Consider the following 17824-nt stretch of genomic DNA (forward strand, 5'->3'; position numbering starts at 1 on the left):
GCTGGCCTGTCTGCTGCCTTGCGCCTCTGCTACAAAAAGATGACCCGTCCTGCACGCTCAGTGACCTCCAAAGCCCTTGGAGCAATGCCTGCCCGCCCCAGTCTCCATTGGTTAACATTGGGCACTGACCGTGAATCTGACCTCTGCACCCTACCGCTCCAGTGTCGCTGGTGGTGCAGGTTCGGTGCCAATCTGAACCTTGCGTGGTGTTGACCTGAAACCCCAAAGACTGGAACTGTAAGTTGTGTACTTACCTATAAAACCACATTCTTGTTTTCCTCCATAGGTTAAAATTGCTAAATTGAAAATTGCACTGTCCACTTTTTAAAAGTATAAAGTAATTTCCCTGAAAAATGTACATGCCTTTTGCGAACATCTTGGTCTTAAATCTTGAAAGAAGCTTCTTTGTCTCAAATTCTTGAAGATCTCATTTTTGAGTTGCCATTTATTAGTCACTGTGTGTGTAACAAATGTCTTGCCCTCCTCTGTTAGGCCTATGGCTGCCTGTCCACACTACCATAAATAGCAAACACCACAAACTCTCACACAAAACACCAGGAGGAGGCAGAATCAATGCTTCATCCAGGAGTGGAGGAAGATCGCTTCTTACAAATGGTTTCTAAACCTAATACGATAAGGATATTGCATAGAATTAGGCAAGACACCTCCATGCATGGTACAAAGAAGAAAGGTTCATTCAAAGGAGGAAACATCCCACCTACTCAAGGAGGTGGGGACATTTTGGCAAAAGATGTAATAGAACTAGTACCAAAAATGGCAAGCAGCAAAGGAAACTACTCGACATATTTTCTGATACCAAAGGTAGACATAACACTGCAGCCAATTCTGGACGCAAGGTTTCTAAACAAATTTATAAGAACTCAAAAATTAGAGATGACGAGTTTCCAAGGCCGTACCACCATTGCAAATAGGGGATTACATGGCAACAATAGACTTGAAGGACACTTATTTGCACTTCCAAATGCATTCAGGACACAAAATATTCCTCTGATTTGTGGTTTGACAAAGAACACTACCAATTCAAGGTACTTGCCTTCGGAATCCAATTGGCACCAAGAGTATTCACAAAGTGCCTAGCAGGAGTTGCAGCACTTTTACGGAGACAAGGCATACACGTTTATTTGTATCTAGACGACTGGCTAGTAAGGGCAAATTCACACAGGAGGTGCAAAGAGCACATATAGCAAGTAATGAGAACTCTATACAGTTTGGGGTTCTCCTTAAGCATGGGGAAGTCATCTTCCAAACCAGAGCAAGAGAAGTTGTTTCTGGGAGTAAGGATCAATTCAGTTCAAGGTAAGGTGTATCCTAGTGAGAAAATAATAGAATCACTGTTGAAGGAAACACAGCTGTACCGGATGTGGAAGCTCTAACAGTGAGGTTGATGGGAAAGGTACTAGAAATGATGGCTTCCTGCATCCCTTTGATACCAAATGCAAGACTCCACATGAGACAAATTCAGGAATGGCAACAATATCAATGGTTACGGACAACAGGGAGTTGGGAAGATCTACTGGTTGTTACGCTAAGGAGAAGGAGATAGCATAGTGGAACAGGTCACGTATAACACAAGGGAGAACATTTGCACAACCTACTCCAACATTGAGCTTTAAAACACATGCCTCACATATGCGATGGGGATCTCACATGAACAAACTCAGTGCGGGGAGTCTGGAAAGAACAAGATGCTATACAACATATACAGGTTCTTGAACTAAAACCAGTATTCCTTGCCTTAAAAGCCTTTCAGAAAGAGCTGTGGGGCAATACAATATTGATTCAAACGGACAATGCAACTACCATGTTCTACATCAACAAACTGAGAGGAACACAGTCCCTAGCACTGTTGAAAATGTGCGCAAAAGCTATGAAAATTAACAATTGAAAGAACAATGGAAATCACAGCAGTCTATCTACCGGGAAAGGACAATGTTGAAGGGGACAGACTGAGCAGACAAGTCTCATGTTCTCACGAATGGGAACTAATCTGAACAGTACTCGAGGATCTTATAGAATTCCCAAAAGTGATCGGTTTGCGATACCTTGGAATGCAAAAGCTTTGCCTTCAGACAACATTACCACCAATCCATGGCAAATGAACTGACTCGTATGGGAGATTAGCGTACACTTTCTCCCCTGATACCACTCCTACACAAGATGATCAGCAAACGCTAAGTCAACAGGATGACTGTGATACTAATCCGCCCCACTGTGGGTGTGCAATCATGGATATAACTTTCTCAGGGGGGAAATTCACAAATTTCCAAACACACGATTTGCTTTCAATGAAAGAAGGAAAGGTACTCCACCCTGTACTACAGTCTTTAAGCCTGGTAGTATGGCTCCCGAAGTCTTAACATTTGGGCACCTGAAGCTACCAGAGAATACAGTGGCTGTCCTAAGTGAGGCAACGAAGCCAACAACAAGAACGTGTTACATAGCTACATAGAAAAGATACTCACTTTGATGTCTTAAAGAGGGACTATTAAGAAAGAACACAAGCCGCAGGACTGTGCGAAAATATTTAACAATTTCATAGACTGTAGTGTAAACTGATGTAGGCATCATTAAATGTTCATTTATCAGCAATAGTGGCTTACACAAGGCACCACATTGATAGAAGTTTCTTCACAGCTCCAGTAATTAAAAGGTTCCTGGAAGGAGCAAAAGAGAATTCCACCACCAAAAAAGGCTCCAGCACCCACATGCAACTTAAATGTAGTGTTCACACAATTGATGGGAGAACCATTTGAACATTTTCACAAGGCAAAATTGAAAAAGCTCACTATAAAAACTGTGTTTTTAGTGTCCATAATGCAGTCAGTAAACTACAGGCACTCGTGTTACAAGAACCATATTTTCAAGGACACAATTGTCACGAGAACCGACCTGCGGATCATGCCAAAGGTTATCTCACCATTCCATTTAAATCAAAGTATACAATTACCAAGTTTCTTAAAAAAATAAAAAACACACTCCAGAAGCGCTGTAATGTATTACGTTGAAAGAACAAAGGAGGACAGGAAAACGCAGCTATTCATTTCTTTTGCAGATAGTTTTCTTGGAAGACCAATAACCAAGAACATAATTGCAAGATGATTAGCGCAAACTATTCAATTGTGCCACAAGAATGCAGGAGATGCTCTACATTCATCTAGAAGAAAGAGAGCAACCATTGCTTTTCTAGCAAATTTACTGTAGGAAGCTTGCTCTGTATATGATATTGCCCATAGGCGATAATACCTTGCACAGAGTCCAGGGGTTACCCAAAGTGTAAAGGGCTCAATGTAGAACTCCAAGTGCTCTATTAGTCCTAGTGTCGGCGAGCAGCCTTAGGCCTAACAAAGAGGAGTGTAAGACATTTATTGCACAACATTGACCAATAATGAACACACGACTCAAGAAGAACACTTAGACCAATTTTAGAAAAATATACTTTCTATTTTATTTTCAGACCAAGATCTTAGCAATAAGGTAAATACGTTTTTAAATATCAGTGCCATGCCTGGTTCCTTTCTCACAGTGCTTTAATTGTAAGTTATTGTTTCCTTCCGCCATGGGTCCGTTCCGTCCCTGATGCCGCCTGTAGTCCTAAGTGCCGCTAATAAGGTCTTCAATCTGCTTGCATACACTGATTTGATGCCAGTTGTGTGTTTGATGTATAAACTGAAAATAAAGTTTAAAAAAATGTTTTAAATAAGTTTTTTAATGAAAATACTTTTTACTTTGAAAAATCTAAACTTTTCAGCAAAGATCAATGTAACACTATAGGGAAAACAATATTGTTGTTAAACAGGTAAGTAATACACATACACTTCATGTCTTCGGGACCAAAAGTCAGCAAGGTGCAAGGTCAAGTGAGTACCAAAACTGCACCACCAACGGCACAGGGACAGCTGGGTACATAAGTCAAAATCGGGGTTCGGTCCTATGCTTTTCAATAGAGACTAGGGGTGCCTGGAGCCACTCTGCTTGCAGGTAAGTTGATCGGTTGCAGGGGCAAGCCTTGGGGGTTAGGATAAGCAGGGGGGCCCAAAGCAGCACCAAAAATACCCCACCTGCGGTACAGTGGCGCACTGGGTACAGGGTACGAATTCGATGTCAGGCACCCAATGCTTTTCATAGGGGATTCTTCTTTTGGCAAATAGGCTGCCGGCGTTGCACCAGAGGTTGCAGGTGGGAGACCAATGACAGCAGAGGTAAGTAGAGATATAGGGGTCGTAGGGATAGTCAGTTTAGCTCAACAAGGCTCATGGGCTTCGGGTGGCGTTCGACATCTAAGTCTACTTACTGGAGCCGGTCGGGGGAAGCCCCTGGATTCACACTGCAGGTGCTTCCGTGGAGATCGGGAGAGGTCAGCCAAAGCTGGACACAAGGTCAGCTTTGGGGGTGGGGGGGACCAAGGGCTGCCATCTGCTGCTAGTAGCTGAGGCTGGGGGGTCGCATTACAAAGACGGCAAGCCTTTGAAGCTTCTCCCTTTGAGCACTGGCCCATCCGGGGGAGGAAGTGCGACACACCTTCCTAGGATGTGTGTTGTTTCTGGTCCCAGAGAGCAGGGTCTCTCTACCCAGGGGTTTAAAAACATATCTGGGGGTGGCTGGCTGCCTACAGCCGGATTGAGACCACACTAGGGTTGCTAGGATTTCAGTGGGCACCTCTCATGTGTCCTCTGGGTAAATGGTACAATAGACCACACACTGGCATCCGTGTAGTTTTGAGAGGAGTTGTTTTGTACCAAACAGTTGTGGTGCTGTGGAACTTGAGTTGTCGAGTTTCAAGCACATATAGCCTCTTAAGTACCAATTGGGGATTTGTTTTTAAGGAAGAAACATTGACATGGGGACCTGGTTGGCAGCGACCCTGTGCACTACAGTTGATAGCACATCTAAACCAGGCAAAAAGTGGGGGATAACCATTCAAAAAGAGGCATTTTCTCTCAAACACCATTACAAGACATTTGTATGGCAGCTCCATGGTCCTCAGTGCACACCTTCACAAAACGCTGTTGTGCAGATATATCGATGAAAATGGAAGCACAAATAGAACAACATCTGTTTATTAATCAATGATCATCTTCGACCCAACCTCCACTGACGTGAATACAGAAGAGATTCATGCTGCAAAAACGTATAGTTTCTTACCTGTTGGTGTCGTTTTGCAACCTAAAGAATTTTCAAGGTTACAAGCCTCCTCCAGGAAGATAAAAGGAGGTAACAGCATGGAAAAAACAAGAATTTGCAATGCAACCGGTCTCGCATTAGTGCAAGTTAGCGCTATTAGCGTTGCACATGACACTTATTTTTTTAGTTGTGCTTTTTTGTTTGCATTGGAATGATCATTTGACCTATCTAAGAAAAAAATAGGAAGGAAAGGGGATGGAGAGAAAACAGGGGTGGTAGGAGTAGTGCTTTTAAAAGAAAGAGGAAGGATGGAATTTGTGCACATGTAAAGTGCACCCATCCCAGCGCCGCGTTTACACCACTGCACGAGACAATAGGAAGAGCACACACCTGAATATTGTATGCGTGCTGTCCTGTTACCAACCGTGTAGATATTGAACTATAAGTATTATATGCCTTTTATGTGTATGTTAATGCTCGACTGTCCTTTTGGGAATGTGTAGGTGCTAAGATCTGAGTTGAAGGGATATGATAACGATGAAAGAGGGAGGTGGGAGGGATATAGCGAGTTAGCAGGTGCCAGGGTGTAGTGAAAACTAACAGGCAGCTGTTCCTATTCACAGGGCGTCTGGACGCTCATCTTCATAGACCACAATGGAGTGAGTCAGCCAGTCCCACCACACCGGTGTAGTGTACAATATAATCATGATAAACTCTGTGTCACGAAATTAAGCACCCAGGCTCTCTTTATAATGAGCTGCATTCATACATTAGCCAGGTGTTTATTATAATTTGCTGTAATGAGGGAAAACGGAAAACTATTAGTATTTAATTAACTAATCAGGGGGCATGAAAGTAAATTACGGAGGTGGGCGGCGACAGGCTATTTGAACATGCACACTGCACCAAAGTTCACTTTTACTCAGTGTGTAGCATGCAAAGCACAATAGCAGTGAGAGCCTGGAAGGTCCCAGCTCGCGCAATTGCTGGGGGTTAGAAAAGAAGAACAAGCATTTGCAATGCAATAGGTCTCGCATTAATGAAGTTTGAGCTATTGGCATTGCTAAATATTGCTACAAAAGTCCATTAATTGTAGGCCAAAAAAATGTGTATTTATTTTTAGATGAATATGTTTAAGCCTTCTGCTGCGCCGAACGTTCTGCGCTGGTGCGGAACGTTCTATTGCGCGGGCGGGGCCGGAACGTTCAGCGGACGTGCGCAGCACTACGGAGGTAGTGCACGCGACGTCCGCTGAACGTGCCCCGCACGGAAGGGGTGAAAAGTAAAGGGCTCCATTCTGCGATTGCTACAATAGTTAATTGTGGATGCTTTACCAATTGATGTATGCACTGATGGCTGGTGGTATGTGTGCCTGTAGAAATTGTGCCCTGGTGGCTGGTGGTGTGTGTGTCTGGTGGAAGTGTGCACTGCTTGGCTGGTATTGTGTGTGCCTGGTGGAAGTGTGCACTGCCGGCTGGTGGTGTATGTGCCTGGTGAAAGGGTGCACTGACGGCTGGTGGTGTGTGTGTGCCTGGTGAAAGCATGCACTGACGGCTGGAGGTGTGTGCCTGGTGAAAGCGTGCACTGACGGCTGGTGGTGAGTGTGTGCCTGGTGAAAGCGTGCACTGACGGCTGGTGGTGTGTGTGTGCCTGGTGAAAGCGTTCACTGACGGCTGGTGGTGTGTGTGTGCCTGGTGAAAGCGTTCACTGACGGCTGGTGGTGTGTGTGTGTGCCTGGTGAAAGCGTGCACTGACGGCTGGTGGTGTGTGTGTGCCTGGTGAAAGCGTGCACTGACGGCTGATGGTGTGTGTGTGCCTGGTGAAAGCGTGCACTGACGGCTGGTGGTGTGTGTGTGCCTGGTGAAAGCGTGCACTGACGGCTGGTGGTGTGTGTGTGCCTGGTGAAAGCGTGCACTGACGGCTGGTGGTGTGTGTGTGCCTGGTGAAAGCGTGCACTGGTGGCGTGTGTGTGTGCCTGGTGAAAGCGTGCACTGACGGCTGGTGGTGTGTGTGCCTGGTGGAAGCGTGCACGGACGACTGGTCGGGTTTGTGCCCAGTGAAAGCATGCAGTGACAGCTGGTCGTGTTTGTGCCCGGTGAAAGTGTGCACTGACAGTGTGGTTGGGTGTGTGTGTTTGGGGTTGGGTGTGTGTGTGTGTGTGTGGGGGGTGTGTGGGGGGTGTGTGTGTGTGTGGGGGGGGGGTGGTGTGTGTGTGTGTGTGTGTTTTTGTGTGTGTGTGTGTGTGTGTTCGGGTGGTTGTGGTCGGGTGGTTGTGGTTGTGGTCGGGTGGTTGTGGTCGGGTGGTTGTGGTCGGGTGTGTGCGAAGAACAATTCTTACAAATGTATTTACTCCTGTCTGAGAGTCAGGAGACTGATTTAATTCTGCTATTCTCCAGGGAGAGTAATGAGCTTTTTGATGAGGGTGAAAAGTACTTCCTGGGAGACGAGACCACAGGCCTGTGCCTGGTGGCAGGAAGGATGGCAAATTGTGATCACTTTTGCGGCCGCTTCGATGTTCTCAGTGGCCACGCGTCTCACCGAGAACATCAAAGCGGCAGCGAAAGTGCTCCCAAAGGCTGCAAGCTGACAAATGGTGCACGCGCACGGCGCACATGCTGTACCCGATCCGCCTGCAGACTTTGGGAGCACTTTCAGAAGCCCCTTACTTAATATCTCGCCAGAGCATCGCTTACGCGATAGCTTAGGCGAGACTGTAATTGTGTAGCATATAATTATGTGGCATTGAGTGGTATTGTGTGGAGTGTATGTTGCATTCAGTAGAGTGTAATTATGGGGCACTGAGTGGTATTTGGAGTGTATGTTGCATTGAGTGCAGTGTAATTATGTAGCATATAATTATGTGGCACTGAGTGGTATTGTGTGGAGTGTATGTTGCATTCAGTAGAGTCTAATTATGTGGTGTGTAATATGTGGCACTGAGTGGTATTATGGGGAGTGTATGTTGTATTCAGTAGAGTGTAATTGTGTGGCGTGTAATTATGTGGCACTGAGTGGTATTCTTTGGAGTGTATGTTGCATTGAGTGCAGTGTAATTATGTAGCATATAATTGTGGCACTGTGTGGTATTATGTGGAGTGTATTTATGTTGCATTGAGTAGAGTGTAATTATGGGGCACTGAGTGGTATTTGGAGTGTATGTTGCATTGAGCACAGTGTAATTATGTAGCATATAATTATGGGGCACTGAGTGGTATTTGGAGTGTATGTTGCATTGAGCACAGTGCAATTATGTAGCATATAATTATATGGCACTGAGTGGTATTGTGTGGAGTGTATGTTGCATTCAGTAGAGTGTAATTATGTGGTGTGTAATTATATGGCACGAAGTGGTATTTGGAGTGTATGTTGCATTGAGTGCAGTGTAATTGTGGCATTGAGTGGGATTTGGAGTGTGTGTTGTATTGAGTGCAGTGTAATTATGTGGCGTGTAATTATGTGGCACTGAGTGGGATTTGGAGTGTATGTTGCATTGAGTGCAGTGTAATTATGTGGTGTGTAAATATGTGGTACTGAGGGGTGTTTGGAGTGTATGTTACGTTGAGCGCAGTGTAATTATGTAGCACATCATTATGTGGTACTGAGTGGTATTGTGGAGTGTATGTTGTACTCTGTAGTGTAATTGTGTGGCGTGTAATTATGTGGCACTGAGTGGTATTGTTTGAAGTGTATGTTGCATTGAGTGCAGTATAATTATGTGGCACCGAGTGGTATTGTGTGGAGTGTGTGTTGCATTCAGTAGAGTGTAATTATGTGATGTGTAAATATGTGGCACTGAGTGGTATTTGGAGTGTATGTTGCATTGAGTGGTATTTGGAGTGTATGTTGCATTGAGTGGTATTTGGAGTGTATGTTGCATTGAGTGCAGTGTAATTATGTGGCATGTAATTATGTGGCACTGAGTGGGATTTGGAGTGTGTGTTGCATTGAGTGCAGTGTAATTGTGGCATTGAGTGGGATTTGGAGTGTATGTTGCATTGAGTGCAGTGTAATTATGTTGCATATAACTATGTGGCACTGAGTGGTATTTGGAGTATATGTTGCATTGAGTGCAGTGTAATTATGTGGCACTGAGTGGTATATGGAGTGTATGTTCCATTGACTGCAGTGTAATTAAGTGGCGTGTAATTATGTGGCACTGAGTGGGATTTGGAGTGTATGTTGCATTGAGTGCTGTGTAATTATGTGGCACTGAGTGGGATTTGGAGTGTACGTTGCATTGAGTGCAGTGTAATTCTGTGGCGTGTAATTATGTGGCACTGAGTGGTATTTGGAGTGTATGTTGCGTTGAGCGCAGTGTAATTATGTAGCATATAATTATGTGGCACTGAGTGGTATAGGTGTGTGGAACGGGGGTGTAACGAGAGGTGGTGTGCGAATGGGGTAGAGAAGGAAACAAGTGCTGGAACTGACTAGCAAGGGGGGAGGGGAGGCAGTGAACGGACAGAGAGCCACTGAAATCAAAGAGAGCACTGGCGCGTGCAAGGAAGGAGAGGCACGAGAGCACGGTTATTTATTTTATTCTTTGTCGTTTTAGATAGCGCGCATTTGATCCCAGGGCATTAGAGCGCTTTTGATGACCTCCAGATTACTTGTACACAGTGAAATTATTATTTTCATAGTCCAAAGCTATTTGGACACCTTTTCATGGATCCAGCCTTTCCGGATCTGGAATGGACACCTTTTCTTTTGAGAAACATGGTGCCCTGCAAGTGTCCCACAAACATGCAGACAATACAGGGATCCTCTACAAACAGGATCTTGAGGGGGCTGAAACCGTGCACGGGCGGAAGCTAAGGGGTTAAATACTCCCAGAGGGATGCACACAGCGATCTTAACAAGTGCGTGGCAAAAGTGAAAGCATTGGCAAAAGTTAGTGTTTCCCTCGCGCTCTAATGAAAAAAAACGACATTGTAAAACTGGTTGGCATATTCTAGCTAAAAGTATATAACATTAGTGTCAACTGTATAACGTTAGTGTAAACTGGAGCAGATGGAAAATCGTGTGTTAATAAACGAAGTTTAATTGTGAGCGCCGCTCTGCCACATTGTAAACAAAACAAACGGCGGGGGAGCGGATTCCTTTGAAGTGTTTGAAGTCTGATGCCGGCTGCAGGAGAGAGGCTCATAGGCTGCCAAATGGTGTGCGATGTGCACGCGCCCGCACACATGCACTGTAGGCAATCCGCCTGGAAAAGCATTTGGGAGCATTTTTGAAAGCCCCTACTTACTATCTCGCCAAAGCATTGCTAACTCAATGGCTTAGGCGAGACCTAAAAAAACAAAGGGAAGCGAGGTCCGACGGTGGAATGGATCTGAAGAAATGGGTGGAGGAAGAGAAACCAGCGAGCATCCTCCCCTTTCATCTCTGCTTTATCAATTAAAGTTTTACTTTGCCGTGCAATTTAACCAGCTATGTATCCATTGTAGATCAATAAAATAAACATATTTGATAACTGCCCTGATTGAATAAGTGCCCAGAGACCCACCAATGATGTTTTTATCACAGAGAACACTTCGAAAAGATTAAGTCACGTAAATTAATGTGTTTCTTTGTATAACAATTGTTTTATACAGATTTAAGTTGTAGGAACCCGCATGTCCTTTGAGTGAAGATGAAAGGGAGACCGCTCGCTGGTTTAAAGTGCTGTCTGCAGAGAGTGATGGAGCTGCACAGTATAGCGTCTGAATCTCCTATCCGTACTCTGCCTTTGATCTGCTGTGGGACTGATGAATTTAGAGACGCGTAGATGAGGAACCTTACTAAAGCTTCAGATGTGATTTTTATTCAGATAACATTTTTAGTAAAACTAAGGCTATAACCGTGAGTCAGCCTAGTAAATGACAAATGCATGTATTGTGATCATTAGAGCTTTGAGATGCCCACCGATTCCCCTTTATCTATACTTTGAACATTGTGTTCACCCAACTGCACACTTGTTGCTCATCAATCCCTCTGCCTCAGACCACCCCCCAGAGAAGGCCTTTCTGACGACCGTCTGCACTACTGTGACACCCCCTCACACCTGTGACGAAGGCTGGGAGTGCCAGAGAGCCGTATTGCCACGGTGTGTGGATGCTATTGAGGTCTGCCATGTCAGCTGCCTCCTGCCCGACTGAACATCTCCCTGCGGTCCGGTGCCGCCGGTAGAGGCACTCCGCAGAGTGGAGATACATGCGAAAAAGAAAAAGAACTACAGCTTTTCTTGTTCAATAACCGACAGGAACGTGTGCTCCGACTCCGCCCTTGATGGGAACCTTAATCCGCAACACCACAACACGTTGATTCAAGGCTGTGGCGAGCATGAGGGTTGGAGGGGGCATGGTTGGCAGCAGGGTAAGTGTTGAGGGAGCAGAAGCATACTGAACTGACCGCATCAGTTACATAGGGCATTACTACCAGCCAGCCAAAAAACGGGAATAAAACCATGCGTGCAAGCACCTTTTCTCAGAGGTCGATCGCTCGTGTTACAGCCACAGAGTAAGTGTAAACAAATGGAGGGGGATCAGCAGCGCCACAAGGGCTGGAGGGAAGAAAAAAGCCCAACACGCAGGAGGAGGCAGCATCAGCTGCGGCTTGAGGAGTGGGAACATGGGCTTGCTTGTGTTACGGACACAAAACAATAACCAGTATAAACAAGGGGAGTGGGATGAGCAGTGCTGCGTGGGCTGGGCTACAGGGGAGAAAAAACCCCAACATGCAGGAGGAGGCAGCAGCTGGAGGAGTGGGAGAGAGCCCTTTCATATGTGAACAGCTGGTCCAAATAAGAAAAGTGTGCGCACAGACAGAAATAACCGCACGTATAACAGGGGCAGTCCACCTGGGAGGTTACAAAACTCCAAAAGGAGGGACTACTAAGCCTATTCACCAAGCAAAAGTCAGCATTTACAACGAACAGCGAGAGGAGCCAATTGAAAAGATGGGCAGTGCTTAAACCCTATATTCTAGGAATAACATGTCTTGAAGAGGCTGCCTAGGCAAGACCTAAAAAGACTCTGAAGATGGTGACCAAAGGTGGGAGCTTCCGGAGGAAGTAAAAATACATCACAGGGGACATCAAATGGAGGTCCATCGATTACCACCAACAACAAAAAAAACAGAGGACAAAATATTTTAGGGAGAAGTCCGGATCTGACCACTATATGGCGGAATAATGCACAATATGTGAATCCAGAAAACTCTTCAAGCTGCAAAACTACACCAACGGGTAAAAAAACTATACAATTCCTTCCATGATGGTGCAATGCTGTTGCACCCTCTTGCTACATATAATGTGGGTACATCATCAGGCAGGATCATTGGTCTTCACATCACCTACAATTTACCATTACCTGTCCGTACTTGCAGTTTTGAACAGATCCCATCGGAAGGGGGTGCATATGTCTCTCTGACAAGATGGTTGTGGGAGGTGTTCGTAGTAGAGTTCAGGTTGTGTGTTGCAATAATCCAATAGACACTGTTTAATTGACGGTACTTATCCTTTGTCCCCATTCTGTAGCATTCTCTTGGCAAGCTGAAGGACGAAAGATATGTCTGCTCCCCCTCTTCTTATATTCCCTTACTCACCTGATGTACGATGGCCAGCCTACTGTAATGCTCTCTCTTGTAATTGTGTCTAGGAGACATTTGCTAGACCAGTGTACCATATGTAGATACCTAGGTCCTGTTATTTGACCGAGCATCGTTCTATGTTTTGAAACTTGGGTAGGCTGATAAAAACGTGTGAACTTTTGGAAAACTGTCTCTTTATATGTAAAGTTCCAGAGTGTTCTGCTCATAGAATGCATACCACCTAGAGTGGGAAGATCAATACTTTGTAGTACAGCTTTTACATCAAAACAGCAATCCTCTGTGACATTCCCAGCTACTTTGACAAGCTGGGCTGGTAAGCTACATGTTGAAACGGTTCCAGGGATCCCTTTGGTGTGTATTTGTAATGAACCAAGATGATCTATTTGCAAATAGTGCAGTCCATCTGACGCTCAACTGTAGCTTAAATTGTCGTCCTTCCAGGGCATCACTTAATGAAGCACTATCTCACACCATAGAGCTTCGCTTGCTGCTGCTATATCACATTCTTTTTGTGAGACCTTTTAATTATAACTAAATTCAGTACACAGTTGCTATGTGTTTTTGACATGTACTGTCACTGCTCAGTCCCTCAGATGTTCACCTTATTAAGTTGTTTAGCGGTATCATTTATATTTATAGAGTTTAGTTTTCAAAACTTGTGTCTCTAGTGAAGATGGATCTTGCCATTACTCTCTGTGCACTATGTGCATTTCTCAGAAATTTGGGGACTGTCTGGTATTTCCCTTAATCTTTTCTAAGACGAAAACACCTCCATCACAATCCTGTATATCCTCCATGCTATTAAATAGGTACCACGATAATTTCAAAAGAAAGTAACTGGTAACATAGGTAAACCTTACCTCTGCTAAATTAAAAGGTTGTGTAAATTGAGTCAGAAGTACGGATGTCCTTAGTCACTCCCTCCATCTTCATGTCTTGTCTTCACAGTATGCTCTTGGTACGGTGGTGGCTGCAACAAAAGCTTCTAGTGGGATTCCACAGTGTGGCGATGAGTATGATTTCTATCTCAGCTTTCCTGGCTTCCGGGCATTCTGCGAAACACAAGGAGATCGCCTGCTTCACTGGTAGGTATTGAAGTGGATCATAGTGAAATTCTCTAGTGGGTAGGGCATGTTGCTATACACTGGACAGGATACAAATCACAATTGCTTCTTAGAAACACAAAGGCAGACCGCCCTGTCCTATTTTCATATACATCAAGAATTCCTTTGGATTTTGTCTATTGTTGGGAGAAATTTAGAAAGGATTGCTTTAGTGTTCGGCATACGAGCGGTACCTATGGTTTTGATATTGGCCAGTGCTGTTATCTCACCTGTCGGTTATATTCTCAATAGTTTTAGATTTTTTTTTTAACTATATCCTGAATTCCATGGGACGCTTACCTCTGAGAGAATATGAATTTAGCTCACCCTATAGCTAGGGTGCTAAACTGTCTCTTGTCCAAGCTAAACATTATTTTCTTACTCTTTAGAGCCATGAAATGTTGATTTGCTAATAGATAAGTTGTTTTACAACTCATGAGTAAAATATAAAACTTATCCAAATCCGATAGGCAAGAGGAATAAGATCAAGACACTTCTTTTGAATAGTACTGCTTTTCAAATATTTAAAAAAATATATATTATTATAAGGGAAGCATATGGAAGTTGGGTGGGGGTATCCACGGTGCATCAATCTGTAATTTTGGGCTTATGGGTGAGGTTGAGGCTGAGATGTCTACAATCAATTGGAAACATTTGCATCGAAAAAAATCAGCTGTTCTGCTTTTCAGTGCCATGCCTTTTCATTTCCATCTGTTCTGTTGAGGTTTGTGATGATACAAAGAGTCTCATAGACATGGCAGGTATTGCATGCAGGGTTATTTTGTGAAATGCCTTTTGAGCCACTTCGTTCTTTGAAGTCTACCATAGTAGTCTTCTGATTGCAGAGTATTTTATGTAATTGTATTTGATCTTCAGTGAGTGTCATCAGAAATAATTTGTTGTTCCTTCATCTTAACTGAGGACATGGCCGTTTCAGGACTGCTTTTTTTTTTGCAGTATCCCTTTTCTTGGTGGTGGTGCTAATTAATAGTCATCTGTTATTTAAACCCTGCTTGATCAGTTTTATTTTCTTCCGCACACAGTATGAGCAAGGTGATGCAGTATCATGGCTGTCGCAGTAACATCAAGGATCGGAGTAAAGTCACAGAGTTGGAGGACAAGTTTGACCTGCTGGTTGATGCCAATGATGCCATACTTGAAAGAGTGGTGAGTATACCCTTCACTTGCTGACTGATCTCCTGTTATGCTCCTGACAAAAAATACAATAGGCCGCTCTAATACAAGAGGTAGGTCTGTGTGTTACAGTGGTTAAAGCTGTTTAGACATCTTCTGTGGCCTGCAGGTCTCCCACATGAAAAAGAGACTGTATGGAAATGTTTCCCAATTTTAAATAATAACTTTGATGCAGCTCTATGTACAAGACTCCTAGTTACACCCGCCCTTCCTTTTATAGCAAAATATCTTACTGTCCAACAACTTGTACATTTGCCAGGGTATTCTACTGGATGAAGCTTCAGGAGTTGTTAAGAACCAAGAGCCCATTCTCCCTGAAGGCCTCCAGGCTCCAAAAACCATTGTATCTAGCTGGAATAGGAAGGTAAGAATACTACAAAAGGCAGTCTTACTGCACATGAATTTTCTCAAAGGGTTTGGATATGTATGGAATTGTGTATTTCAACTGGTGGTCCTTACTTCATAAAGCTCCATATTCTTTTGATAAGTTATCATCCTTCACCCTTTTCCACTTGGTGTGGTCCTTTGGCTCTGTAAGGTGAGCGGGTGGGTAGTATGTGTACAAGTGCCAATGAAGTAGAAGATGGTTACATGGAAAACCTTGACGGCAGTAGCTATGCCATGCTGTTTGCTTCCAATGTGATTCTAGGTCTTCTAGAGGATCAGCTTTACCTTTGTTTGCAAAGTTTAATAAATGGGCTTTCCCATCTCTTAGCATCCAGATTGGTTGTATTAAATGTGTTGATGGCATTACATGCCGAGTATTGGAACCCGGTGTGTAAGCTGTGGGGATCTAATATTCTATGTATTATATTACTGTAACAATGTCCCTTTTTTTCCCTTAGGGAGGAGAATACCAAAAACGCACAAAGTCTGCCACTTTTCGCCTGCTTCATGCCAAGAACATACTAAGGCCTCAGCTCAAGTTCAAAGAGAAAGTTGACAACTCCAACACACCTTTCATGCCCAAACTTTTCATTAAGCCAAATGCCCAGAAGCCCCTTCCTGCAGGTAAATTTGACATTTGAAATTTGCCAATTTCATCCTAACAGGCTGCAATCTGCAAACTACTTACTGTTGTTTTTTTCCCATTTGTTGCTGCTAACAATATTATGCTCAACAAATAGAAAATGGGGCGACATCTCGCCCTTTCTCCGGACGCACTGCGATAATATATACCAATGATACGGCAAGTTATTCCAGGTTTTCTCAAAGTTTATTCAGTTCATCAAAAGTTTCATTCACTATTTCCAAAGTTCATCCGTCGTCACATAAGACTTCAGGTGCTTTAAATACAGATTGCAGATGCAAACCGCTCGTGAAGTGATTGTAAGCTTATTTTAAAGGTAACTACTTTGGTGGATTAGACGTGGCTCTTGTATTAATTAGAACAGAAGGCTCGTATGTATACTTATGATAAATAATATTTGGGATTTAAAGGCGCAATACAAGTGAGAGATATGAGGGAGGTGCATTCGGGCATCAACTTAGTGGTGGTGTTTTTTGCCACGATTAGCGGGAAAACATTAATGACAGGATGAGTTATGTGGCAAAGACTTGCACCATTTTGAACATGAATGAACAGGGGCAAATGATTTAAAATGTTTGTCATTTAAACATTGTTTCTTAAATTGTAGAATACCCCTGACGAAGGGCCATATTTAGGCCGAAATGCATTGGGTTACAAGGATGAACTAATTAGGATTGCTTACGCACACTACCAGCTACTGATCAAGGCCTGTTGGCATTTTCGCAGCGTTTAAGGTTATAGTGACCAGTGTAAGATGTCTCTTATGTGACGACGGATGAACTTTGGAAATCGTGAATTAAACATTTGATGAACTGAATAAACTTTGAGCAAACCTGGATTAACTTGCCGTATCATTGGTATATATTATCGCAGTGCGTAGATGTCGCCCCCTTTTCTATTTGTTGTTCACAATACACTTGGCTTAGGGCAGACCACGATACCGGGCTAGCACGCGAACAACCCCAAAAAGGATAACAGTTGATAAAAATAAGTAACTGGTGTGCACTCTGACAACCCTTTTTTGAACAATATTATGCTGCCAGTTGAAAATGTGGTGTAAGAGGAAGTTTGATTTAACAGCCTAAGTGTACATGGAATTCTGCATTTTTTTTTTGTTGTGTAGCATTTGCAGTGTGGGACCTCTTGTGCCTGTGCTGTTTGAGTATCCATTGTGGAGAGCTGATGTAAGAGAACAGCCTGAGAGACAAATAACCTTTGATGTTGTGCCAGCAGGTTCCCTGGAGTCTGGATCTTCCTCACTGCAGGCTGTGGAAAGTAAATTGTGCCCATCTCCATATTTAGACATGGATAGGTGAACTGACTTGAGTAATTCAGAATGTCTAATAATTTACGGGTAGGCTCAAAAAAAGTATTCGTGGATTTCTTGTGGTGCTTCATTTTGTTGCAGGAGGTTTTCCAAGTTATTTGGTGGTGTAATGAGAAGCTTCCTGACTAGTTGAATAGTGAGGTTTGGCCCTCGTTTTTTGCACTTGGTCAAGTTGTTTTGGGTCAGAAGATTGCCTGTCCTTTTTATAAAGGAGAAGCTCCACTTGTTTGCTGAGAGGATTCTGGGTGGCAAATAGAGGAGGCAACTTTTTTGTTTACAAAGAAAGAAAAAGGCGTCCATGTAACGTAAATTACATGTCTGAACTCTCACCAGATTCAGAAAAGGGGGTGGTGATGAACTCACACCAGAGCACTTTTATGTAAGTTATTTGGCCACATCTTCTTTTCTCTTTTTAGGTATGTTACATTTCCGCACTCT

At 43.7% G+C, this 17824-nt stretch overlaps 1 protein-coding gene across 1 annotated transcript in view; it reads left to right on the top strand.

The window, feature by feature from the left end:
* The window catches only part of EXOSC10 (exosome component 10), a 138659-nt gene that overhangs the window by 35606 nt on the left and 85229 nt on the right, over window positions 1-17824 (top strand). The window contains exons 2-5 of the mRNA XM_078642236.1: window positions 13681-13817; window positions 14879-15002; window positions 15289-15393; window positions 15875-16040. Coding sequence (XP_078498362.1) covers window positions 13681-13817; window positions 14879-15002; window positions 15289-15393; window positions 15875-16040 — 532 coding nt within the window. The remainder of the gene's footprint in view (window positions 1-13680; window positions 13818-14878; window positions 15003-15288; window positions 15394-15874; window positions 16041-17824) is intronic.

This window comes from Lissotriton helveticus, chromosome 5_1, assembly GCF_964261635.1.
Source record: "Lissotriton helveticus chromosome 5_1, aLisHel1.1, whole genome shotgun sequence".
Lineage (NCBI taxonomy): Eukaryota > Metazoa > Chordata > Amphibia > Caudata > Salamandridae > Lissotriton > Lissotriton helveticus.